At 45.1% G+C, this 27,804-nt stretch overlaps 1 protein-coding gene across 2 annotated transcripts; it reads left to right on the plus strand.

Annotated features, from left to right (window-relative positions):
* The first annotated feature begins 91 nt into the window (after positions 1–91).
* RNPEPL1 (arginyl aminopeptidase like 1) lies at positions 92–27,804 on the plus strand. 2 transcript variants are annotated; one of them, XR_006582258.1, is made up of 11 exons: positions 92–958; positions 10,714–10,854; positions 11,463–11,614; positions 13,771–13,887; positions 16,488–16,723; positions 18,493–18,606; positions 19,657–19,769; positions 21,265–21,373; positions 22,333–22,560; positions 22,762–23,019; positions 23,892–24,028. XR_006582258.1 is itself a non-coding variant. In XM_045030781.1 (11 exons), exons 1-11 carry the CDS (start codon positions 212–214, stop codon positions 24,162–24,164), a joined length of 2,373 nt encoding a protein of 790 aa, XP_044886716.1. In that variant the 5' UTR covers positions 105–211; the 3' UTR covers positions 24,165–27,804. The 2 variants fall into 2 exon arrangements, 1 of the variants encoding a protein (XP_044886716.1); XM_045030781.1 differs by having other exon boundaries at positions 105–958; positions 22,762–22,904; positions 23,892–27,804.

The following is a 27,804-nucleotide window of genomic DNA, read 5'->3' on the forward strand; positions in this document are numbered from 1 at the left end:
GGGCGGGATTCCCGCCCCCGGCGCCCCCTGGCGGCCGCCACCCGCCCCTTCTCCCTGCGGCCGGCCGGGTCCGGCGCTCCCGTGGGCCGGTGCCGAGCGGGGCCTGCGCGGTTCTCCTCCCCCCGGTGCCCTCGGCCGCGGGGCCTCCCTCCTCCCCGCCCGCCCATGGATTTCACATAGCGGCCGCCGCCGCCTCCGCCTCCTCCGCTCCATGGCGGCTCCGGCTCCGCGGCCGCCCGGCCTGTGCTGCTGCCGCAAGGGGCCCCCGCCCGGGCCCGAGGCGCCGCCGGCCCCGCCGCCGCCCCCGCCCGAGCCGCCGCCGGACGTGGCCTCGGCCTCGAGCTCGCAGCTCTTCCGCCTCCGCCACCTGCAGCTGGGGCTGGAGCTGCGGCCCGCGGCCCGCGCGCTGGCGGGCTGCCTGGTGCTGGAGCTCTGCGCCCTGCGGGCCCGGCCCCGCGCCCTGGTGCTGGACACGCACCCGGCCCTGCGCGTCCTCTCGGCCGGCTACCGCCGCGCCCCGGCCGGGGAGGGGCCCTGCGCCTTCGCCTTCCCCGCGGGGCCGCCCGCCGCCGCCGCCGGCGCGTCCCCCGGCCCGCTGCCGTCCGAGCCCTCCACCGTCTCCTCGTCCTCCCTGTCCGCCCCTTCCACCGCCTCCACCCCGCTCTCGGCGCCCGCCAGCCCCGTGCCGAGCCCTGACCCCGGGGCCCAGGCCCAGCTCGGCGACCCCCCTTCCAGCCCCCTGGCTTGTCCCTCCCCTGACTCCCCCCCGGCCCCCGACCTGCCGCCCCCTCCCTGCCCCACCTTCCCCGACCCTTCCGCAGCCTCCTGCCCGCTCGTCTTCAGGGTAGACCCCTTCACTGACTATGGCTCCGCCCTCACCATCTCCCTGCCCGCTGCCCTGCAGCCTCACCAGCCCTTCCAGATCATCATCCGCTACACCACCACCGACGGCCCGGCCGTAAGTAGCCTCTGTCTCAGCCCCTGTCGCCTTTGCGCCAATGTTCCTTCCTTCTTTGAGGGGGTGGCCGGGTGCCCTGACAGCAGCAAAAATGCCAGCGGCCAGGTGGGAGTCTGGCAGGAGCTATAGTCTGTGGCCTCGGCTGACTTCCCAGACGTACGGAGACCCGGGCCTTGATTTCTCCCTCCTTTTGCCAGGAGGTGTGGGTTGAAATACAGTCTTCACTGGCAGCCCCCGAAGCGCAACCTTTCTCCTGGGGTTTTGTCTGGGCCCAGCCTAAATGGCCTTGCCTGTCATTTTGAAGCATTTGTTTCTGTGGAGGGTAGCCAGGGCCGGCTCCAGGGGTTTTGCCGCCCCAAACAGCCAAAAAATACTAATAAAAAAGCCGCCATCGCGATCTGCGGCAATTCAGCGGAAGGTCCTTTGCTCCGACCGGGAGTGAGAGACCCGCCGCTGAATAGCTGGACGTGCTGCCCCTCTCCGGAGTGGCCGCCCCAAATACCTGCTTGCTAAGCTGGTGCCTGGAGCTGGCCCTGATGGTAGCGGTAGGTGGTTTGATTACATGGGAGTGACAGTGGAGCTGGTTTCCCATATTGGCAATTCACTATCTTGGGCAATTCACTGTCTTGTTATCCATGTATCGTTGTAAGTGTGGGTAGCTCTTCAGACACCTACCAAGACACAGTGCCCGTCTGAGGCACTTGCAGTCTAGGTTAGACCTAGGGAGAGATGACAGCAGACAAGTGGAGGTGTAGGAATGAGGGGGCACCTACCTTATCTAATATCATGAAGTTACTTATTTTCATATTGTCTTTTTTTCATTTTTGACCTATAATTGACTATTTGTTAAGTTGGTGCGTGTGTGTGGGCTGGTGGTAGAGAAAATCAGAATTTCACTGCTACGTTATCCTGCCATTTTTTCTGATTACCAGATGGTCTGTGTGTAAACAGCAGCTTTCCCCATCCTACTCAGCTTGCTCCTTCTGATTCAGTGTTTTGACATCTCTCTTCACTCAACAAGGGCGTGTCTCAGGATGTGACACTGAGTAAACATGAGCCCTCTTCTGAAGCACCAACCTGTGAAGGGTGCAACAAAGGTTTTTTACCACACATGTGCTGACTTAGCCACTTGCTCTTTCTATGGCTCTCAAAAGTTGATGCCCCTGTTCATTGCTACTATGGGCATAAGCAGCTCAGAGTTACACCCTTAAAATTAACATAGTTGGTGGCAAGCGGTGTACACTCAGACAGGTCTACACTAGAGGTGCTTTGCCGTATAGCCATATTGGTATCTATATTGCCAAAGCACTCCTTGCTTGTTGTGGGTATGCATTATTTTAAGTTCCAGCTGCAGTTTTGCCAGTATAATTGGTATAATACACTAAGGGCTTTTGCTGGCACATGTATTTGGTCATAAATCACACCTCATAGCACTCCTGTCTATGCCAGCAAATGTCTGTAATGTGGACCTGGCCTCGGTTCCTTTCCTTTTCTGCCTCATTCAGAATGCTTCAGAGCAGGTCGGGTATCCGCTAGTAAGCCAGAATACAGTGGACTTTTGCCAAATGTTTGCAAAGATTAGGCCTTAGCTAGCTAGTTACATTTTGGTAACAATAGCAAGGAGCTGGAATTGTGATGCTTGCATTTAATACACAACTCGGGCATGAATAGCTGTGTACCAGTATTTTGGGAAGACATTCTATTGGATGTGTCTGGCTTTGGCAGTGTTTAATTGGGTTTAACACAGTATGCTCAACAGGCCCACCTAGTGGTGGCCCCTGACTAGCTAATCTGCATGGGACAAGCAACTTTTTCCTGCAGTAAAGAGAGATCTTTACAAATGTTGCTGCTCATTTGGATTCCTGTAATTCTCTGTAACCGCTTGGACTCTGAACTTTCAGTCAATACCCAGCTGATCTTGAAATTCCAAGGGATTATGGAAATAAACATATCTAAGCAATCACTGGACTTTATTAAATTAAGTTAAATTCAGCTCTCTGTAACTGAAAAGTACAGGATCCGTTTTCTTTGTATTTGAAGGTGCTTTGCTCAGTTGGTCTGCATACATCCCCTTGCAAAATGTAATAAGGTCTCATGAGGGTTTTGTGAGACTCGCAAAACTTTGATACTCTAATGTGATGGACATGCTCATTTTATCTGACATGATTTACCCTTACCTATCTCAGCCTGTTTGTTTAGTCTAATGCGCTGCATCTAGCTTTAGAGTCACAAAAGTAATGGGACTAGCTCATGTAATTGTTTTAATTGCTGAAAATTATTCAGACAGAAAATCTAAGGGGAAAAATCCTGAAAAACTCAGTTTATGGCAAAGTAATCTAGTAGACAACAAATAGTAGGTCACACATACTTGTGAAAAGAACAGATTTCCAGGTAGAAGTGATTTACCAGATTTCTCTCTCAGGTATTTATCTGGTCCCCATTCATTACTATAGTACCTGAGCACCTCACAACCTGCACTGAGGTAGAGCAGTGCTGTTATCCCCATTGGGCACAGAGACTAAATGACTTGCTCAAATTGACATAGGAAGCCTATGTCAGAGCTGGGTATTGAACCTGGGTCTCAGATTAGAACCCTGACCACTGGACCTTCCTTTCTGTATTCCTCTTTCTATAGTGCTTCACATGAAGTCGCTATATTCTTGATTTTAGAGCCTTTAGCTGGGGTGCTATAAAACTTTTCTCATTAAGTCCCCAGCTACCGGGTCAGGAATGATGATCATCCTGGAAATATCCCATGAAGAGCCATCTCTCTGCCTGATTTAGCGCATGCCAGAAAATAAGCAGCAATGTTGCCACTTGAGAAAGTGGCTAAAATTCAGAATACGAAGAAATGTTTTTCTAGTTGCTGTGATCTGTCTCTGTCAAGCCCAGATTGTCTGGTAGGCGTGTATCAGATTACCACTGCTCAACATGTCATGAAACTGGTGGTCCCTATTAGATTTGCTATGTTGATATGATCAGAGCAGATCAGTTTCATCATCCTGCCTCTGATGTTGCTTGATGCCTGGTGGTATGGAAGAAAAATGTCCTGAATGCACTTGGCCAATTGTGCATTTGCTGCATGTGGTAGCAGAGGGTGGGAATGGGGATTCTCTCATGACAGTGACAGGCAATAGGGCATAACATTACCTGATCACACGGCATTTCTAAAGCACTGTGAACACTGGTATCTAGGTCTTATCATATATTATAACTCTGCAAAAACCCTCAGTGATCTAAAATTATCCCGGCACTTAAAATTTGACTCAACCATGGGAGTGATTTGCATATGCTATTTGCTACTTAAAGTGATGATTCCTTTTGGTCTAAATGTGCTGATATTTCAAGTGTGGTTCTGTCCTGAGAAGTGACAGTAAAAATTGGCCCCACAACTCTCTTTCAAATTTTCTCAGCTTAGAAGTAAGAAAAGAGTATCTCTGGTTGTCACTTCAGGAACTATATAACAATATATATTCTGTCTTGGTGGTTCTTATAGAGCTCCTCACTGTAGCTTCTAAGAACTGAAAAGGTAAATTAGATCTACATCCTTGTTCTGGAAGCTGATTCCACAGTCTCGTCAACTTGACTGAGAATGTTTTATCTTTGTGCTGGATTTTGCCAGCTGCATTATGCCGCAGGCTGAATTGTCTTGGGTCATGGATGTGGTCTCAGACATAGCTACATCCTGAGCCAAGACTGTTGGCATTAGAAGTGCACTGAGAATCAGTGGAGAATGCAGCGCGCTTGGGTGGTGATCTCTCATTGCAGGGGTCGGCAACCTTTCAGAAGTGGTGCGCCGAGTCTTAATTTATTCACTCTGATTTAAGGTTTCGCGTGCCAGTAATACATTTTAACGTTTTTAGAAGGTCTCTTTTTCTATAAGTCTATAATATATAACTAAACTATTGTTGTATGTAAAGTAAATAAGGTTTTTTAAATGTTTAAGAAGCTTTTCAAATTAAATTAAAATGCAGAGCCCCCCGGACCAATGGCCAGGACCCAGGCAGTGTGAGTGCCACTGAAAATCAGCTTGCATGCCGCCTTCGGCACACGTGCCATAGGTTGCCTACCCCTGTCTTATTGTCTCATCCTGTGTATGTGATCTGCCTTGTTCTGCACGAACTTCTGCTTTTACCCTTGGATACAATGTATTGCAGTAATCTAGTCTGGAGATGACAAATGCATGGATGCTGTGTCCAGACCCTCATCCAGATTCTCCAGTCCCATCATCATTGGTTTGGTCTTTTCTGGATTGAGTGTGAGGCAGCTGTTCTTTCTCCTAGTGCTTTTCTCTTGCAGCCTTTTTGCTATCTTTCTGATTGCATTTACTGTTTCTGTTGAAATACAGTTACAAAGCCTGGTGTCCTAAGGATATTGTTGGCAGCAGAGAGTGGTCTCACCTTTGCTTCACAGTCTCATTGTGTTTTCTGACCTGCATATTGTCATAAATACTCTGCAAGCCAAATTATGCCTTCAGTGAACATCTGCTCCTCAGCCCCATCATGTCTGAGCATATGCTGCCACTAACACTTTTTCGGTCTTATTGGCTCTAGAGCAATTGAGTGGTGAGAATGTGGTGCCATTGTTTATGATTGTTTTTAGTGTAGCACTACTCTGTAAGTACAGGTGGCGCGGTGTTCGCAGTGATTTGTTTTCATCCTTTATAATTGTCAATACATTAGTAAATTCCTCACAAACTCTCTTCTCTTTGCAGGCTAATGATTTTTTGGGGGGCAGGGACTGTTTCCTGTGAGGCCCCTAATCAATTTGTGGGTGGTGTTATTAAATAATAAATTAATGTTTCAATCCAGCATAGAGATATCAGCAGTAAGGGAGCACGAGAGGCTAGAACTATCTGATTGAAACATGGAATTGTGTTGCATTTATTTATTTGGCTTTAGTTATCTGTGTATGTTCAGCTGTCCATTATTCCTCATGCAGATCTGGCAGGAGCCAATATCTTTTTATGGTGGATGGCTCTTAAGGGACAGCGGGGAGATTAAATCTGCCTTTCACAGAGCATTCCGGTTCCTTTCTGGGGCTGTGTTCTGTTAGGGAACTATGCTCTGTATACCACCTTCATGCTCCAGGAGCACGCATGTGTTAAGCACCGCACTACCCCAGTGGCGTGTGGACTGCATACAGTAGTGAAGTGTGTTTTAAGTGAGGGTAATTCAGCCTCAGCCTTTCAGGACCAGAGATGTTCTGCAAAAAAAAACATTTCTTTTTGCCGTTCCAGGAAAAGCAAATTCTACATGCACTTCAAATCTCCAGCTGTGACATGTCTCTGACTTGGCATTTAATATGTTGTCATCCACTATTGTTTTCTTTCCATGACGATGGGACAAGCCAGGGTTTGCATTTCAGGTTATAAAAACGGTTAGTATTTCCTCCTCCCTGTGATACAGCACAAAAATCAACCTGTGTTCAAACAGCAGCTGACCTCTGTACCATTTCAGTTGGAGATGTCATAGTTCTTCCTGCATCACTGAGTGACACTTCACACCCCCAAGTGTGTCTCTCTTTTACCCAAGTCCTCTGTATTTCAGATGGGCAGTTTAATTGCTTCCTATATATCTGAGATTCTTGTGTCAGATGGAGAAGCCCATTCCTCACCACGGGTATGAATGCCAACCCTGCAGAGAAACCGGGGCACTGGTGGTGTTTCCAGTGGCTTGACCAATAATAAACACAGTATCAGCTGTAGGTTTCAGAACTGCAGGAAGCACAGCTATCTGCTTTGGGGGCACACGGCGAATACATACACATGCTTATCTGGTTCAGTAAAATGTGAAGCTTTGCGCTGGTGGCTTGAGATGCATTGTCAGTGCCCCACTTCTCTTCCGTGCATGTGGAGAGGGAAAACCAGACTGTGGGAAACCACCTTTCTTTCAGTGGAGGGAATTGGGCAAAGCAGCCATCCCCCCTGTTTCTCTAAGGTGGGGAGGCTGGGTATTTCACACGCCTGGAAATGTCTGACAGGGGAAGCCACGACTGGCTGGTAAGGAAAGGAGCATATGTGATGTGGCTATGGGGAAGAGAGAGGTTTTTTCCAATCGCAGGGGCAGGCAGCAACACAAGCAAGGGCATGGCTCTTTGTGGGGTCATTTGAGCCACCCCTCAGTAACACCATGCAGCATAGGGGGATGTGATGGTGGGGTAGACGGAGTATTTTTCTGAACAGGATTGGAGTGGTCTGTTGCAGTAGGATATGTGTTGATTGTAAGATGATATTGGTTTATGTAACCCTATGAGACGTTGCAAGTTTATACCTTTTATTGTTAACTATGTTGCAGCTAATATGTATGTTGTACTGAGTAATGTTGTAGTGTGTTCATGTTACAGAATATTGGAGATGGATCCTTGAAAAGGAAATAGGATTTTATAATGTAGTAATTTGTTGGCTTTAGTTTTGCATAGACGTGCAAATCTAAAGTTGAGAGAGTGCTACAAGTTGGTTGGGGGTTGAATGATGAAGGGTTATGTGGCAGTGAAGAATGGACTAGATCCTTTCACCATTCTTTTATTTTTTAAAGAAAATGCAATGTGAATTTTTGGGCATTAAGTGGACTCCATTGAAACACGCATCCAGCTGTAGTTCTTTGTTTTTTTAAAAAAAAACAATTTGGGACTTGACTTGGTGGTTGTTTTTTTTTTTAACTGAGCTGTTAGTATAAATCATGTTGGTGCGTAAGGCCTATAGGAGGGGAGCTCTTCTTCAACAGAGCTTATGAGGTGCACCAAAGTGGAGCATCCTTCTTGCAGACCTTAGAAGTCCATCAGAGGCATGTGTGTTTCCCCTGGTTCGGGGATGTGGATAATGGAGAAGGGGAGGATTTCATCTGTGTTGTAAGTTCTTTCTTTTAGAACATTTAGAAAACACTAAGAATTTAAACAAATTAAAAAAATATATATAAAAGGTCCTGCTTGCTCACCCCAATTCCCTGTACTCCCCTCTATACCTTCCCCAATCAGTGCCTCCCAGGCTATGTCCCTATGTCAGGTTCTATCCAGCACCTGTAACAGCACAGTCTGGACTCAGTAACTGATTTGTTTACAGTATAAGTGGCCCAAAGAGACACTACTATCCCTTTATATTCTGGTTGGAACTAACTGAGTTCGCCCATGTGACTCAGTAGTAATAATCCTGAGGCTAATGTGAGGCAACAGAAGAGCTCTCTCTTTCCATACAGTTCTTAGCCTGCCTGCATGCGATGGAGGTATTTCAGGTGAGACAGAAGAAACAGGTGCTGATTGCTTTGCTGGATGTCATATATGTGATATTCCTGTTAATACACCCCAGAATATTCATTTTTTTGCAACTGCGTCGTCACATTGTTGACTTGTATTCAATTTGTGATCCCCTGTGAAGCTTTGTCTGCACTAAAGGGAAAAGTCGATCCATTGCCCATTCTGTTTTATTTAAAAAAAACAAACACAACCCCCCCACCCCCCATTGCTTTGGTGTCATTGGCCAAAATTTTCTACTCTCTGAATATAATGTGTATGCTGTGTACCCATTTCCCCCCAGAGATGAATGCATTTCAATGGTGCTGCAGTTATCAGGGCGGTTTTGGGGACCAGTGATCATAGAAATATAGGGTTGGAAGGGACCTTGAAAGGGCGTCTAGTCCATCCTCCTGAGCAGGACCAAGTATACCTAGACCAGTGGTCCCCAACCTTTCTGTTGCAATAGCATATTCACGTTCCCAGAAGAGTGTGGCGGGCGCCGGACGACCAGCCGCCGAAATGCTGCCGAGAACCGGCATCATCAAGAAGCGTCACCGCTGAAGCAGCGGCATTTCGGCGGCGACACTTTTTGGCGTTGCTGCTTCGTGGCAGCATTTCGGCGGCTGGCTGTCTAGCAGCTGCGCTCCTCAGTCTCAGAAGCAGGTTGTCCAGTGGAAACGCTCCCTTGTCAGTAGCCGAGCGCACATAAATGCCCCAGTGGGCTCCATGGGCACTGCGTTGGGGACCACTGACCTAGACCATCGTTGACAAGTGTTTGTTTAAGCTGCTCTTAAAAACCTGTATTGACAGGGATTCCACAACCTCCCTTGGTAACCTATTCCAGTGCTTAACTATCCTTAGAGTTAGAAAGTTTTTTCTAATATCTAGCCTAAATTTCTCTTGCTGCAGATTAAGCCCATTACTACTTGTCCTACATTCAGTGGATGTGAAGAAGAACTGACCACCTTTCTCTTTATGACAAACCTTAACAGATTTGAAAACTATTAACAGGTCCCTCTCCGTTGTCTTTTCTCAAGACTAAAGATGCCCAGATTTTATACCTTTCCTCTTAGGTCAGGTTTTCTGAATCTTTTACAATTTTGGTTGCTCTCCTCTGGTCTCTGTCCCATTTGTCCACGTTTTTCTTTAAGTGCGGTGCCCAAAACTGGACACAATATTCCAACTGAGGCTTGCCAGTGCCTAGTAGAGTGGAACAGTTGCTTCCCATGTCATATATGTGATATTCCTGTTAATACACCCCAGAATATTCATTTTTTTGCAACTGCGTCGTCACATTGTTGACTTGTATTCAATTTGTGATCCCCTGTGAAGCTTTGTCTACACTAAAGGGAAAAGTCGATCTAAGCTACGCAATTTGAGTTACATGAATAGCGTAACTCAAATCAACGTAGCTTACATCTACTTACTGCAGGGTCCACACTATGCGACGTCGACGGGAGATGCTCTCCCGTCAACTCTCCTTACTCTTCTCGATCAGGTGGAGTACAGGAGTTGACGGGAGAATGATCAGCAGTCGGTTTAGCGGGCCTTCACTAGACCCGCTAAATCGCTGATGCATCAATCACCGCAGCGTCTATCCTCTGGCAAGTGTAGACAAGCCATAACCCTCAGATCCTTTTCTGTAGTACTACTGCCTAGCCAGTTATTCTCCGTTCGTAGTTGTGCATTTGATTTTTCCTACCTAAGTGTAGTACTGCACTTGTATTTGTTGAATTTCATCTTGTTGATTTCAGATTTTCAGTTCTCCAATTTATCAAGGTCATTTTGAATTCTAAACCTGTCCTCCAAAGCACTTGCAATCCTTCCCAACTTGGTGTCATCCACAAATTTTATAAACATACCCTCCAAACCATTATCCTAATCATTGATGAAAATATTGAATAGTATCAGACTTAGGACAGACCCCTGCTGGGCCACACTAGATATGTCCCCCAGTTTGACAGTAAGCCATTGATAACTATTCTTTGAGTACGGTTTTTCAACCAGTTATGCATCCACTTTATATTAATACTAGGTTGGTTTGGCACAATTTGTTCTTGACAAATCCATATTGACTATTACTTATCACCCTATAATGATATTTACACTGTTTGAACCTCCTTTTGGAAGCTTGCACTACTGACCCCATATGTTCTTTCTTTTGTAACATCTGCACTGTATTTTACTCAAGGAGATAGTTTTTTGCAGATTTGACAGGTGATTACTCCCCAAGAAAATCTGTATTTCCAGTTATTGCAGGGCTTGAGCTGAGAGGGGTTACGGTTTGCTGTGCACTGCGCTATGTAGCCAGATAGTGAAAGAAAATTACTCTGTTTGGATGGCCATGGCAAATGTATGGCGGCTGAAATTGTTGGAAGTGGAAATATGCATTATCCCAGGCGTATGAATGAAGAATCACTAACTCCCTCTGATTCTTTCAGCATATCTCTTAATTTCAGCTCCTCTGCCCTTTGTATCAATTTTGTTCCTTTTGCTCACCTCTGCTCCATCTGACATTCCAACAGATCTGGTGGCTGGACCCAGAGCTAACTTGTGGCAAAGCCAAGCCGTTTGTCTTCACCCAGGGCCATTCAGTGTGTAATCGGTCCTTCTTTCCGTGCTTTGACACACCAGCAGTGAAATGCAGCTATTCAGCTACAGTCAAGGTAGGTAACTCCAGTGGCAATCTTGGGTAGGAACAACACAGTGCTCCAGTGACAGCTAATGAGAGAGAAGAAATGGTGATCTAGTAGCAGACATGAGACTTTGGGTCCTCTCTGAACAGAACCAGCATAGCCACTTTGAAGCAACTCCGAGGCCTTGCATTCCAATAGCCAAGGTTCTCTGGGATCATTCGTTCTGCAGTGCATATTATGAAAGAGAGAATTAGATTGGGTGGTAGCTTCCAGCAATGGTGATTGAGGGGTAACCCTCCCCATTGATGACTAGGCAATGCACAGTTCTGAAAAAGCAGTATCAGGTGATGTGACCTCTTGGGTGGATGGAGCCACTCGGTATGTGAGCGCTCCTGGAACACCAATAGCCACATGTACATTCTGTAATAGGGTTAGTCATGGTCACTTCACAGACAGCTTATCCGGATTAAATAAAATAAAATCTCACTTTACTCTGTCTCTCTCTCTCTATATAAAATGTTTTCCCATCCATTAAATTACATCCTTCCAGGAAAAGTAAGATCTACGAGTCTGGCCCCTTGGCCCCAATCATCTCAGCCTGTTGAGCCAGCTTAAGTAGATGTGTGTTGGTGTTTCAGGCCCCCGCGGGTATCCAGGTGTTGATGAGTGCCACCCAAAGTACCTACTTGGAGCAGGAGGGCATATACCAGTTTTATATGGAATATCCAGTTCCTGCCTATCTCGTGGCTCTGGTGGCAGGGGACCTTATCTTTGCAGACGTTGGCCCCAGGTGAGATTGGCAGCCAGCTGCTTCTACTTTATTCCTTGTGTCCATATAAAGCTGTGTTGGGGGGTTGGACAGTAGTGTGGGTAAGGGATAATGCAGCATATCGTGCTACCATCTGGGAGTGAGAGCTGTGACCCTTCAGAGAGCAGGAGGTCTACTTGGATAAAAGAAACTCCGCAGAACCGGACTGCAGGAGCTGTAGTTAGTGTGAGCTCTCAGACTGTCTTTTTGTCCTGGGTTTGTAAAGCGCCTATACCAGGGGTTGGCAACCATTCAGAAGTGCTGTGCTGAGTCTTCATTTCTTCACTCTAATTAAGTTAAGGTGTCGCGTGCCAGTAATACATTTTAACGTTTTTAGACTGTCTCTTTCTATAAGTCTATAATATATAACTAAACTGTTGTATGTAAAGTAAATAAGGTTTTTAAAATGTTTAAGAAGCTTCATTTAAAATTAAATTAAAATGCAGAGCCCCCCGGACCAGTGGCCAGGACCTGGGCAGTGAGAGTGCCACTGAAAATCAGCTTGCGTGCCGCAGGTTGCCTACACAATGGAGTCCTGGTCCAAATAAATATTGTTATTATTTATTAGTATTAGGGCTGTCGATTAATCGCAGTTAACTCACATGATTAACTCAAAAAAATTAATCCTGATTAAAAAAATTAATTGTGATTAATCGCAGTTTTAACTGCACTGTAACGCAGTAGAATACCAATTGAAATGTATTAAATATTTTGTATGTTCTTCTACATTTTTAAATGTATTGATTTCAATTACAACACAGAATACAAAGTGTACAGTGCTCACTTTATATTTTTGATTACAAATATTTGCACTCTAAAAGTGATAAAAGAAATAGTATTTTTCAATTCACCTCATACAAGTACTGTAGTGCAATCTCTTTATCGTGAAAGTGCAAGTTACAAATGTAGATTTTTGTTGTTGTTGCATAACTGCACTCAAAAACAAAACAATGTAACATTTTAGAGCCTACAAGTCCACTCAGTCCTACTTCTTGTTCAGCCAATCACAAAGACAAAGAAGTTTGTTCACATTTACGGGACATAATGCTACCCGCTTCTTATTTACAATGTCACCTGAAAGTGAGAACAGACCTTCGCATGGCAACTTTTGTAGCTGGCATTGCAAGATATTTACGTGCCAGATATGCTAAACAGTTGTATGCACCTTCATGCTTTGGCTACCATTCCAGAGGACATGCTTCCATGCAGATGATGCTCATTTAAAAAAAAATGCGTTAATTAAATTTATGACTGAATTCCTTGGGGGAGAATTGTATGGTTTCAGCTCTGTTTTATCCGCATTCTGCATATATTTTGTGTTATAGTAATCTCGCATGATAACCCAGCACGTTATCTGTTTTAAGAACACTTTCACTGCAGATTTGACAAAACACAAAGAAGGTACCAATGTGAGATTTCTAAAGATAGCTACAGCACACGATCCAAGGTTTAAGAATCTGAAGTGCCTTGCAAAATCTGAGAGGGATGAGGTGAGGAGCATGCTTTCAGAAGCCTTAAAAGAGCAACACTCTGATGTGGAAACTTCAGATCCTGAACCACCAAAAAAGAAAATCAACCTTCTGGTGGTGGCATCTGACTCAAATGATGAAAATGAACATACATCGGTCCACACTGCTTTGGATCGTTATCGAGCAGAACCCATCATCAGCATGGACACGTCCTCTAGAATGGTGGTTGAAGCATAAAGGGACATATGAATCTTTGGGGCATTTGGCATGTAAATATCTTGTGACATGCCATGTGGACACCTGTTCTCACTTTCAGGTGACACTGTAAGCAAGAAGTAGGCATTATCTCCTGCAAATGTTTGTCTTTGCAATTGGTTGAACAAGAAGTAGGACTGAGTGGACTTGTGGGCTCTAAAGTTTTACATTGTTTTATTTTTGAATACAGGTTTTATTTAACATAATTCTACATTTGTAAATTCAACTTTCATGATGAAGAGATTGCACTACAGTACTTGCAATGGGGGAATTGATCCTGACCTGAGACCTCTCTATTCACTATTGAAATACAGATATGAAATAAAAGTGTGGTGGAAAGATGAGGTTTTATTCTTTCAGAGAGGGAATTAATTCTGTTTGAATTATTGGCTCCAATTTTCTGCTTTGTGACAGGAGCAGGGTGTGGGCAGAACCTTGTCTGCTGCCAACAGCCATCAGCAAGCTGTCTGGCATGGTGGAGCGTTGGCTGAGTGCTGCAGAGAGCCTCTATGGCCGTTACATATGGGGAAGGTGAGTTCAATAGAATTCTTCTGGATACTCATGACAGGAATATAGTAAAGGAATGTAGAAGATGGACATAGAGCTCCATCATAAGGATCACTGTACCTGGCAGGCCTGATGAGCATCTCAGGAGTGTATGGTGTGGAGTTAATAACTGACTGCAGAGTCTTGGTTCAGCAGGGGACCTGCTTTTGACGGAGGTCAATGTGGAGGATCAAACACACAAGCTTGTTTTTCAGTTTAATTTTCCAAAAGAAAATTACAAGAAAATCTATGCTATAAACACAGCATACATATAAAATATAGTATTTAATAACACACGTTATCTAGTCAGTGCACTTATATACTGCTCAATACGTGCTCTATAAGTTCTGCACAATAAAATACTACAAAACATTAAAATAAAAAGTGAAGCTCAGCTGGTTAGAACTGACCTTCAGCAAAAGCTTTAAGGATGTGGCACAAGGGCAAAGTTCAGTGCCTTCCAGGAAGCTGCAGACTGTCTGGGCTAACTAGACTCTGCATAGGCTTAACCAGTTCTAGATCATATGCTGCCTCTGTGTTTTTTCTTGTGTGAGTAGCAATCAATATTATTCTTTACACATATTTCCCAGGAGACTTTGGAATTTTCAGCTGAGTTGAGAAATTAGTTTTCTAATGTTTGCTAAGTCCCAGTTGACTTCATGTGTCATCCTGCAGTATTTAAACCGTTTGTGTATTTTGCTACATTAGCTTCCTCTGGATTTGTGTAGCCTATGTAATAACGTAAAGGCAGATGATAAAAGTTCCTTCTGTATTTTCCGACACTCATTTTTGTTAAAATGGAAAATGTCTTTACTTGAACTTTCACAGCATTCCACTTGGGAGGGGGAATGGTTCATGTTATGGTTAGATCATCAATCTCTGAAATTCACAATGTCGCAAAAAGGAAGAATATGGGGGAAGCAAATTTCATTTATTCAAAACAAGAACAGCAATCCCCCCATCTCCCTCTTTTATTTTTGCTTTGGAGAATCCATTTGTCTCTCACCATTTGGTATTTGTACTCGTGATCATTGGGGTGGGCACTGTTGAGGACCGGAGCTTTCTGGACACTGGGTCTTGTGGAGTAGTGAAATCTTTCAGACGTGCCATAGCACTTTGTGATGCAGCCTTCCTTCCTCTAGGGACTAAGCCTGAACTCTCTCCCTGTTTCCTTCATTCCAACCCTTTCCTTTTACTTTTGTTTTACATCCTTGGGACAAGGTGGGCTTGAACCTCACCTAGCCAAGTGTAAGAGTCAATACTTCGCTTGGAGCCCAATCTTGCAAGGTGTGGAGAGCCACCTGTGAGATGCTAAATGCGCTCATCTCCTACTGAAGTGGGAGTTGATGGCGCTCAGCACTTTGCAGGGGTGGGCTTGTAGCGAGGTTAGCCAGGGCTCATCGCTCTCTGGGGCGGCGGGGACCCACACTGCCTCACTCAGTTCGGGAAGAGGTCTAGCAGGGAATTAGTCCGGCCTCAGGAGTCTTCCTCCGCGGCCTTTGTGAGGGCAGAAACAACACAGTTAGTCATCAGCCCAGGCCCTGGGTCAGGGCGGGGCACTGGTGAGTCAGGTGCTCAGGCCCTCAGGCAGGGGATGAGCAGTAACAGTCTATACACAGTGAGCCCAGGCCCTGGGTCCGAAGGCCTGGGAGAGGGGGCGACAGCCACTAGTGGGTTGGGTGGCAGGAGGACGCAGGCCCTCCCACCCCACTGCGTCCCAGCCTGGGGCCCTGCTGCTGCGTCAGTGGGGATCCTGGCTGCAACACATGGGCTCTGGCAGTGCTGCAGCCAGACTAGGGTTGGCTGCCCCCGGGCTACTTCCTGACTCCCCCGCTTCAGGTACCTGGGTCAGGGTGCTGTCCTCAGGGGGGTCCAACACCATGGGTTCCTTGGGACAGCTGGCCTGGGGCAGGCTCGGCCACCCCTTGGGTCCGCCGCAGGTTGCTGGGGCTTCCCAACCGGGAGGTAGGCCAGAGGTGTCTGGTCTCCCCGGTGGCTGCCCTCCCAGTGAGCTCTGGGGCTGGGCCTTTATACTTCCTGTGCCACACCTGACCCTCTTGGGGGTGGGCTCAGAGCTCCCTAGCTCCGCCCACTGTGGTGTCTGGAGGGGCTCGTCTCTTTCGGGTAGCGGGGACCCACACTGCTTCACTACAGGGCCCTACACCCCCTATAACTGATTGTTGGAGTTCAGTCTGACTTTGACTCGAAGCCTTGGTACTATCAGGTGAGTCTGTTGTGTTTGAGGGAATTGCTTTTGTTCTTAGGGTAAGCTATGTACACAGGGCTTCTGTATTTCTTTATTAATAATAGGCAGGAGGAAAGCTTTCCCACCCACCAAAGCTGATTGCAGTGCTCTCTGATCATGGGCCAGTGCTGATCACCTGGTGCTGGAGATCGTGGGGTTGCTGCAGTCTGACCTGGAGTGCATTGACTAGAGGGCTCAAGTAATGGGTTAGGAGGTTAAATGGGGAAAACACATTAACCCTCAAATAAGCTTTCCTTCAACAAAGCTTCTGTGTAATCTTGGATAAATTAAAGTAATTTGGCTCCTCTGGCTTCTCTCTCTCTGTCTCCCTCCGTTCCAGGTATGATATTGTTTTTCTTCCTCCATCCTTCCCCATTGTTGCTATGGAGAACCCGTGCCTGACCTTCATAATCTCTTCCATTCTGGAGAGTGACGATTTCCTCATCATCGACGTCATTCATGAGATTGCCCACAGCTGGTTTGGCAATGCAGTCACCAACGCCACGTGGGAGGAGATGTGGCTGAGCGAGGGGCTGGCCACGTATGCACAGCGCCGGATCACCACTGAGACCTATGGTATAGATGTTGCGATTGTTTTTGTTTGACGTGTGTCTGACGCTGTCGTCTTTCAATTGGGGATGTAAAATGTTAACTGGCTAACCGGTAAGCATTAGTCTTAACGGTTAATCCGCCTTAACTGTTAACCCCAGGGCCGGCCAGCCCCAGTGGCCCTGCGCTGACCGGCCCGTCAGCCCCACACCAGCCCCAGCTGCACCAGCTGGCAGGATTGGCCCCAGCCGCTTAATTGGTTAACTGTTTAAACAAAATATTTAATCGTTTAAATAGTTCACTTTTTAAACGGTATTTACATCCCTATTTTCAATTTGTCCGGCTTTCCCTTGCCCACCCTTTAGGAGAGAGGGTAAGCAGGAGTGCCCAATTTACCTTCTCTCTTCCGGTCATTATTCTGTGTGCCACTGTCATGTCCCCTCGTATGTTTCCTCTCTAAACTAAACAGTCCCTTTCTATTCAGTCTTTCCTAGCAGCCTTGCCATGCCTCTAATCACTTTTGCTGTCCCTTCCTGGACTCATATATCTTGATTTTTTTGAGGTAGGGCCACCGGAACAGAGCTCTAGGAGAAGGGATGCCATCAGTTTACAAAAAGGCATTCATTATAATATTTGTCAGTATCTTTGGATTCCATTGTAACCTTTTGTTCCCTTGTTTGACTGCCATTGTGCATTGAACAGACCACAGTAATGCTCAGGTCTCTTTCCTGAGTGGTCACAGTTCCATTGGTGAAAGATCAGATGTAAGAATAGTTCAAGTTATTCTTTTCCAATACCCGTTACTCTTCCCCTCTCTCTCTCTGTGGGGTAGAGGAAGATCCTCCCCCCTTCTTTACATAGCCCTTTGCAAATGCTGAAAGGCTCTGAGGTTGCCCCTGTGTAGCTGACCCTGCAAGTGGAATTGGAAACCTTTCAGAGAAAGATCTTATAGAGGGCCTGGACTTAAGTCATTTTCTTACTCAAAAGTTACCGTTTAGGCCCTCTCTCCAACACCTCCCTATGTCTGTGAAGGTATAGGTGAGATCACTTCAGTCACCAAAAAATTGCAGCCGGCTGTAGGGTGAAAGCAGCAGTGCCTTAACAGCACAGAGCAATTCTGCACAGACATTAGGGACAGGAAATGTAGAATAATTTACCTAATTTCAGCTACAGGAGAGAGAGGAGGAGATATAACTTGATTCAGAATTTGGCTAGGAGACTACAGGTAAAGCCCTTACTGCTTCAAAAAGAGCAATAGAATCTTTAATAGCCACACTTTGTCAGAACGTCTCTCTGTATCTCCTCTGTGAGATGGCATACCCTTCAGCAGTGTCCCAAACAGGCGGAGGTACTGAACGGTAAGAAAAGTGCCCACTACTCTACTCCCAATATCACTTCCTGTATCACCTGGGTGTTCCTTGGAAGTTTCCCATTCAAAGATTGCCCAGGTGCCGCTCTGCTTAGCTTGTAAAATCTAATCAGATAAAGCCTGTGGTGGGAAATCTAGTGTCGTTTTTGTGTTGATTAATTCCAAGAGTTCCTTTTGTTTCAGGCTGATATGTAGCCAGAATTCGGAAAGACAATGTTTCAAGTTCAGACTTTCATTGCAAATATTTTTCACTAATTGCAAGGGATTTCTATGATTGGTTTCCCTGTAAAGTACTTTCATTTGATTTTCACCTGTTGTGACATTTGTCTTTCACTTTCCAGTAACTCGTATCTTTTACATGTACCAGTGAGGCAGTTATCTGCCTGGAACTGGATAGTGTGTATAATTTCTCTCTCTCTTGGGGCAGGTGCTGCCTTCACATGCCTGGAGACTGCATTCCGTCTTGATGCCCTCCACAGACAGATGAAGCTCCTAGGGGAGGACAACCCTGTTAGCAAGCTTCAGGTTAAGCTGGAGCCAGGTACGGCTGATCCTGGAACTGCTGGGAGTTGCTGTTGCAAGAAACAGCCCATATATTTAAATGCCTAAATATGTACTCAGGAGCCTAAGTGTAGACACCCAGTTTTTTAAAATCTTGGCCTATGTTTTCAGTCAGTTTAATTTGAAGAACAATTTAAATAAATGAAGGAACTTGCCTTTGGTGAGGAGCCAGTCCCCTGGCATTTTTCATTCTAGCCCTGTCTTAAAAATAAATTTAAAAAAAATATGTATTTTTCCGGAAAGGATATTTTTTTTAACCTTTGCTAAACTCAGATGTTTGAATGGATTTTTTTCCCCCCAGTTTCCAAAATAAGCATAATTGGGCAAAGACAAACCGTCTTTCTGCCCTGAAAATTTTTGCCCTGAAAGCTGAATACTTTTGAAAATCTGAACATGTCAGAATAAGTGATTATAAAGAAAACGATTTGTTTTGCAACCTAGGTGAAAGTCTGCTCTGTTAGATGCCCTGGTGTGGACATATATAATAATGATATATTTGTATATACTCATGTGCACACACCGGGATCTATGCACACATTAAAATGCATGATTTGCTTTCCTGTTGATACAGCTCTGCAGTATTAGAGGGTGATCTGTTGTTACTCTCTCAGCTAAATTTATTTCTACACCCTGATGTGTTTTATTTTCTGGTGCTGGTTTTCTATGTTGGTTTATATATTTTTTTGACTGTGTAAAGGGGACACAGAGCACCAGACCATGAAGTAGTCTTGCAGTCTAGGTGTTCCATAGCGCAAAATAAAATGCATATAAGAACTTAGTACAGGTTGAAAAATACTGAAGGTGCCAAGGGTTGGCATCTCAAGAGTCTCTGACAAGGAAATTAGCAGCACTTTGTGTATGCTGAGCGATTCCCAAGGTTTGCATTGGAGAATATGGAACTGAGAAAAAGGCCTTAGAGACTGGTCTGGAATTTGAAATGGCTCAAATCTTAGGGATTTTATGGTTAGTTTAGATAATGTCCCGGCTTTACAGTGCCCTACAATGCTGCTGTTTATCTTTTTCCTTTCAGGGGTGAATCCGAGTAATCTGATGAACCTGTTCACCTACGAGAAAGGCTACTGCTTTGTTTACTACCTGTCCCAGCTTTGCGGAGACCCCACACACTTCGACTCCTTCCTCAGAGTTAGTGTGAATACGTACCTCGTGCTGCACACATTTCCACCTGTGTTTCTAACGGCTGCTGTGTCCGGTTTTGTCACTGCAGCTAAGGCCATGTCTATACTAGTGAACTTACAGTGGCTTAGCTGTACCGATGCAGCCGCACTGCTGTAAAATCGCTCGTGTAGCCGTTCTCTGCTGACGGGAGAGAGCTCTCCTGTCGACCTAATAAAACTACCTTCTCACTACCACTTACGTGCTGTGCGCACTACCATTTAATGCTGTCAACACTTACGTCACTCAGGGAGGTGGTTTTTTTCATATCCCTGGGCGATGTACGTTTTGCCAACGTAAGTCGTAGTGTAGACATGGCCTAAGTGAGGAGCGACTGGGAGGCAATTAGGTCTGAGACAGCAGAAGAAGGTTACTGCCATCACTCTAATTCTGACAAGAGAAAATTATCTCCTGGGTTATCTCCTAACTGAACGTGGACAGGCTCCTGTCCATCTCCAGCTGCAAGCTGGGGGGGAGGGATAGCTCAGTGGTTTGAGCATTGGCCTGCTAAACCCAGGGTTGTGAGTTCAGTCCTTGAGGGGGCCATTTGGGGATTTAGTTGGGGATTGGTCCTGGTTTGACTAGATGATCTCCTGAGGTCCCTTCCAACTCTAATAATCTGCGATTCTATGAAAGGGTGTCATGAGATTGCCAATGACTAAGTTAATAGTGCTCTGACAATCAGTGTATCTTTGTAACTCGTTGTTTGGGGCTTCAGTGGAAAACACTGCATGGAATAGTTTAGTTATCACTGGGATGACCTTCAGTTTACTAATGAGTCCCTAGTTTGTTGTGGTTTTTGCATGCGTGACTAGCAAACCCAACGATCAGGATTCCCTGGATAGAGCACTTTTTATTATAGGTGGGGAAGCCTTGGTATCCAGCGGCACTATGGCAAATGCTGTATACATTGAGGTCTCTACTGAATTATGTTTAAAAACTGACGACAACGCTCATTTGCTCTTCTCTTGACTTTTCTCTCCTTGACTTTCACATTGCTGTCACCTCATTATGCTCTCCTTCTCTCAATATCTTCTGACTCATCTTCTCTCTCTCCTTAATACATCAAGTATGTACAGAGACGTCTGTACATCTCCTGTAATCTGTACCCGGTTGGGGAACTGCTTGGTGGTCAGTTGTGCTCTAATTTTCACAAGTGTGAATGCGCTGAAACCTTCCCCTCTTGCCATTGATACTTCAGTGTGGCAGAGCTCTTGCTTAGGGCAGTTCGTACTAAACTGGGAACCTTTCTGTGACTGCACCATTTTTCTGCATACAATGGTGCTTCCCTTACCTAGCTTCTTATACAGATCTCCCCTCCTCTTCACCTTCCTTTTATAGTAGAACCCCTTTCCAATAGCTGTTCTCACCCTCCCATCTCTGTATTTTCACATCAGGCTCCATGATTCTCCCACCAACTCTCACTGTCTTCCTAACCACAATTCACTCTTTCACTCTGTTTCAGGCATACATTGAGAAATACAAGTTCACCAGCGTTGTAGCCCAAGATCTTTTGGATTCCTTCCTGAATTTTTTTCCAGAACTGAAAGAGCAAAGTGTTGACAACAAAGCAGGTGGGAAAGAGAGAGTTTCTTTGTTTAAGCAAAGACCGTTTGAAATAACAGCGTAGGCTGGGATTAGAGGGTGTATAGGGAAATGCTGGATCTGAAGAAAATGAAACTTCCTTATTGAGTCATCTTTGGCATTCAACCCGTTATAAACGTGATTCATGCCGTTATCGCTCTGCTTGTAATGTCAGTCATCAAAGCTAGAGAAAGAGGATAGAAAAGAAATGTTTTCTATAATTAAAATAAAAGTGGAATTTAGATACACATTTCTCTCACTATGAAGCTGCAGCCTGTAAACTTCCCTGAAATTCATGTATAAATCCTTTTCCGTATCCTGCCATTGATTCTACAAATGGGTTTGCAGGGCTCTGTGCATTATAGGAGGTTATTCTGGTCTTTCTTTTGATAGTGGGAATAAATCTGAAATCATTTACATTCCCCCTAGTGGGGCAGTCACCTGTCCCCCTTTCTACAGAGCTGGAGCTCTTCCCCAATTCTTACCTGCGTTTTAGTCTCTACTTGAATCTTTGTCAGAACTGAGGTCTTAAAATTGCTGAGAAAGTGACGTGCATGAAGGGGAGTCTGAGAGAAAGTTGGATCCAAGATGCCTCATCTTCCTTTCTGTCTATCTCAACATTATCATCTTGGGTATTTTGAGTTACCATCCCCACAGTGACTAAGCACTAGATAGCATCAGGGTTAGTATTAGACAGCCATGTGTTATGGTTGGAAGGGAGCCAGCAACAGCCTAACCCAATAAATGCTACATAGTGCAGAGAAAATAGTTAAGGCTGGTAGGGTCACTATTAGGATCTTGCTCCCTGCTGTGTTGCTGCCATTAAAAGTTGATACAGTTGCTATTGTTAGAACTTTTTTTAACTATGCTAGAAGCAGTCCTGGGCCTTGAGACAGTCAAGTCAGCTGCAGAGACTCCTGCTTGACCCTTTCGGTGCTCCTCATTCCAGGACTGGAGTTTGAACGTTGGCTCAATGCTACAGGACCTCCATTAGCTGAGCCAGACTTATCTCAGGGATCCAGTCTGATCAGACCAGTGGAGACACTCTTCAAACTCTGGACCACTGAGCCTCTTGATGCCGTTGCTGCTGCTAGCAGTGTTGACATCACTAAATGGAGACCGTTCCAAACTGTGCTCTTTTTGGACAGATTGTTGGATGGGTCACCGTTGCCTCCTGGTGAGTACTGGAGCAAAGCAGTAGGCAAGTGTTCCTGGTACAAACAGTGAAGGAAATAATGTTATCGCTTGCTTTGCTCTCTTAACACACAGCCCCTCACCCTAGGTTAATGTTTTTCATCTACTTTTGTATAATTTCTTTTAGACTTGCCAAAATATCTCCTAGTAACAAACTCTCTCTTTGTGTATGTGCTCTCTTCAGAGGTGATAAAAAAGCTTTCAGAATGTTACTCCTCTCAGCTGGACACCATGAATGCAGAGATCCGTATCCGCTGGTTGCAGATCGTAGTCCGAAATGACTATTACCCAGATTTTTACAAAGTCCGACACTTCTTGGAATACCAGGTACTAACTGCTGGATTAAACAGCACTGCACCTCTCAGTGCATGAGACATGTGCATGAGACATGCGACGTGAAAGAGACCTTGGAACTTCTGCTTCCTGGCCAAGTATAGATCAGGTGTGTTGTGAAGGGGCTGAGCTTGGTTCACCTGCTAGTGGGTGGGGATGGCGGAAGTGAGAGAACGCAACATTGTCCTGACCATGTTTCTGTTTGGCACCTTCCTTCTGTGATGAAGGATTGGCTAGGACATAATTTGACTTGCCTGTGCATAGTCTGTCCTATTCTAGTCTGGCTCCTCACCCCCAACCTAGCTCTGCCCACCTCAGTCTTGTCCTGCTTTTCCAGGTCTGGGCTCTCTGGAGCAGAGACTGCAGCCCATACCAATCTGTGTGATAGTTTTGTTGTTCAGTGGATAAATGTCCATAGACTAGGTTGAGGCCTATCAGACGCGGTTTATTAGTTGCTTGATTGAGCAGAAGTGAAAAGCTGTTGCATTTCATCACTGTGTCTTTTCCCCTTGGCCTGCTGGTTGAGCTATTTGTTGTGCATGAGCAGTGGAATTAACTATTCTTAGACAGACATTCATAGAAAAGCCTGATGTCTTACTGATACCAATCTGGCCTCAGGTTGACCTGATTTAAAATAATTTGATAAAAGTCTTACCAAAGAGAGAGTTGAAGAAATATAGTAACTGCCTATGATCTTAGGTCATGGAGAACTGTCTGGTGTATTCTTTTCATAGCTGAGTCTCTTAACCTTTATATGTACACTACTACCTCGATATAACACCACCCGATATAACACGAATTTGGATATAACGCGGTAAAGCAGTTCTCTGGGAGGGCGGGGCTGCGCACTCCTGTGGATCAAAGCAAGTTCAATATAACATGGTTTCACCTATAACGCGGTAAGATTTTTTGGCTCCCAGGGACAGCGTTATATCGAGGTAGAGGTGTATTATGTGTTATCCAGTTTTATTTTTATTGTAGATGTCTCGAATGTACACAATTCCACTGTATGAGGACATCTGTACTGGCACCCTGAAGTCCTTTGCCTTAGAAGTTTTCTACCAGACCCAGAACCAGCTGCACCCCAACTTGCGGAAAACCATTCAGCAGATTTTGACACAGGGCTTGAATCCTCTTCCCACCACAGAGACTACAGCAGTTGCCACAGACACACCAACTATGGTGCTTGAGGACAAACCCTCAGAGACCGCTAACAGTGCCATTTCACTCAGGGATGTTAACGTGTCTGCTTAGATCACCATCTCATGCCAGGCACGACGCTTCAAGAGCGGGACAGAGGCAAAATACAATGTGTTGCCTCCTTTTCCTCAGCCCTACAGCTGCAGTCTTTTGTAACTGGATTTTTTTAAAGTCCCCAGACACAAAGCAAATGTGCCTTCAAGTGCCCAACACAGTGACACTGCCAGGTTTCAGGGATCTTTTTCAGATGCGAGCAGGAACTACTGTGGGATGGATATTTTGATTCATTGCATCATGGACAGGGACTTCATGGAGTTGTTTCCCCTCTGCAAGTGGATAGTTCTCTTCTTTGGGTTCTTATGGACGGGGTTGTTGGTGTTGAGTAATCTGAGGTGACGCACAATACTTGCTCTGTGTGTGTGTGTGTGTGTGTGTGTGTGTGTGTTGCCAGGAGGGTCAAGAAGCAGGATAATGGGGATTTGGGCCAGAGCTCTGTGAAGAATAGACTTTGAAGAATGTGAAGTGGTGGCGAACATGTTTTCTGCTTGTGCTCCTTTCTGTGACAGAAACGTGGGATTTGGAAGGTGGAGAACTAATTCTTATATAATTGAGAATCCAGTTTAAAACAGCACCTGGGTTTCTTCCTGATGGATAAATATGGAGAGCATAGAAACCTCACAGAGGATTTAAAATCCTCCTCATTAACTCAACCCTACCCTCTGGGTTCCCTTTGCACTGATTGGGAATGACAAGCAAACAGATTGGGATTTTCAAAGGGGCCTAATGGAGTTTAGTGCCCAAATGCCATTGAATTTCAATGGAAGGTGGAAACCTGAATCCCTTAATCTCTTTGGCAAGCCCAGCTTCAACCCTCACTAGTTTCCTGGCATATAGAGCAGCTGCATCCTTCAAATGGCCTGTGTGTTCTTACTACTTACTTTCCTTTGGGAATAATAAATGGGACCTTTATTTAATTTTAAAAAATCACCTGCGTGCACTGGACCAGCAAGACAACCATGGAGATGGTGACCATGCTAAAATTCTATTTTCTATTTTTTTCTTCCCTTGGTCTGAATAACAGTCTGTTAGAGGGATGAGGGAAGCAACTTTTCTCTGGATGCAAAACGCTGGAGCCTAAACCCCAGTTTACTCAAGTCTGCTCCCTGACTCCTAAAGGCAGTGCAGTGCCAAGGCACCTACCCAGAGTGGTTCCCCAGGGTTGCTGACCAGGCATACCTGACTGTTACTAGCAAAAAGAGAGAGAGAATCTTCACTGTCCATTCCCTGTGGGCAAAGCATTGTTGTAGTTGCTCATCAGAAATAAACACCCGGGGAATCCGTTGGGAATCGCTAGTGCAGCCCCAATAAATGAGACAACCCAGGCAATACAGTGCAGTTTCTAAAGACCTTTTCTGTGCCAAAATGTGGGCAGTCTCCAAGTGCCTCTGCGTGGGCGCCCGGCAGCTCTCTTGGGACTGATGTAGCAGTGTAGCAAGTAAACTAGCTTGAGTAAACGGTGAAAGCTTCAGAGTAGTCTCAGCTAAAGGAGAACTGAGCTGGAAGCTGCCTTTTTTGGACGAGAGGGTGTTTTTAAAATAAGCCTGCCTATGTTTTCTGAGAGGGGCTGTTACTAAGTGCCTGCTAGACATGCCTGCTCTAGTAACCTCCCCATTTTAAAATGATTTCCATGTGACATCGTTTGTTCTGACAGACGTTTTAGCGTTGCTGTGAAGATGTACGTGGCACTGGCAAGTAAGGGAACTTGGGAGATATTACACCAAATGAAATCAGTTTACACCCATGTACTGATGGGGATTTAGGTGCTGTTATTGATCTATTTTTCTGGCCTTAAATGAAGTTGGATTTCACATTCGCCTTAGCCTGGGCCAACTTGGGATAAAGCAATAATGAACTCAGGCCTGCATAGTACTACAGTTGTTTCCCAAATGTACCATCAGCGTTTGGGTGCTTGACATCTCCAAGTTGTGCTCTTTGCTCTTTTAGCGGGATTAACCTTTATTGTTCAAAGGGGTTTTCCGTACAATTCTCTTTCCTTTCGTTCATTGTTACCTTGTTACGCTGATTTATGCAAATGGACCTTTCCACTTCCTTTATTGCCATTGTTGGCACTGAGTATCCTGGACACCACTGCCGGCAGTGACAGCCTGGCTAAAACCAGTGACCACTAGCCTCATTTGCAGCACCAGGCCTTGGTTTTACAGCATTTTATTTTGCGGGAGAATGTATATGACCCTGGCGGAAATTTTTTAATTTACATTGATGCCTTATGATTCAATATCAAATTAAACTAAGCTTTGTGACATGTCTAACCTTTCTGCCTTATTGTGTCCCTGCCACATGTCGGCGAGCTTTATACTGTTAACTTGAGAGGAAACAAGACAAAGGATCATGGTTGGAAAGAGGAGTGGGGAGTAGAGTGTTTGAGAGAGAGGCACACAATTGTGTAGGAAGTGCAGAAGAAATCTGTGGGAAATAGACTAAACAAGAATTTTTCAAATCTTAATGTAGGGGGACTATTTTTGTCCTTTGCGCCCATCCAAGTGCTGTGCAATTTTTAATGAAAATTGGTGGCATAGTCTAAACAGATGGAAGAACAAGCAGGGTGTGTTGTCTTTGTTTTGTTATTTGCTGAAAAGATGCACCGCACACCTGGATTTTAGAAGCTACGTCAGAGCTGTCTGGCAAAAACTTGGCATGAGCCTCGGAGAGAGGGAAAAGTCCACAGTCTAAGGTAAATGTTATCTATTATATTACAGTATATTGAAATTGTTGCTGTATTAATAATTTAACAATCCCCAATTAACAAATTAACATTCTGAGGTTTGACTGGTTTCAGTTCCTAGGCCAGGTCCAGAGTTACTAGAATTATGGTTAAATTGGAAACCCCGAAATGCATGGTTACAACAGTCACACTTAAGAAAAATGTTCTAAGCTTTCAGTAGTTTTATTAACAAAGTTAGTAAACACACACAAGTTCTGATCCAAGCAAGAGTGTAACAGTAATGCAATATTAATTTTATGTCCAGTGTCATGTCCTAGGCATACTCGCACAATCCTTGTGTAGACCTCGCAGTAGGGAGACTAGTGGTCTATGAGGGTCCTATCCTATCTCTGGCACGCCAAACAATTCCAGTGGGTATGGTCTCGATGTTCTAGGCCATGGTCAGCCCTATTATAGGGTCTGGTGGCTGCCTTGAATATTCATAGAAGTGTTTTTCTGGGGTGCATTTCTGTTTATTGCAAAGGGATAAAAAAAAATGGAAACACATTTGTGGCAGGTAAACTTTCATTTTGCTGATACAAAATAAAATCCTTCAGGCCACCTCCTGCTCTGACATTTTAAATCCTTTATAAATCTAGTGATTCTTGTTTTACATGTCTCTGTTCATGTATTTTAAGGCCAGAAGAAACCATTATGATCATCTAGTCTGACCTCCTGCATAACACAGGTTATAGAAGAAACCATGGAGCAAGGTTCATTAAGCCCATAACTTCTGTTTGAACTATAGTGTATCTTTTAAATGGTGGAGTGTATGTCTTTCTAAAGTCTTTAAATCAGGAGAATCCATTATGTTACTAGATAAGTTGTTCCAACTGTTAATTACCCTCATTGCTACAAAAACAAATTGTGCCTGATTTCTAGACTGAATTTGTCTAGCTTCCAGCCCCTGGA

Source organism: Mauremys mutica, chromosome 9 (genome assembly GCF_020497125.1).
Source record: "Mauremys mutica isolate MM-2020 ecotype Southern chromosome 9, ASM2049712v1, whole genome shotgun sequence".
Taxonomy (NCBI): domain Eukaryota; kingdom Metazoa; phylum Chordata; order Testudines; family Geoemydidae; genus Mauremys; species Mauremys mutica.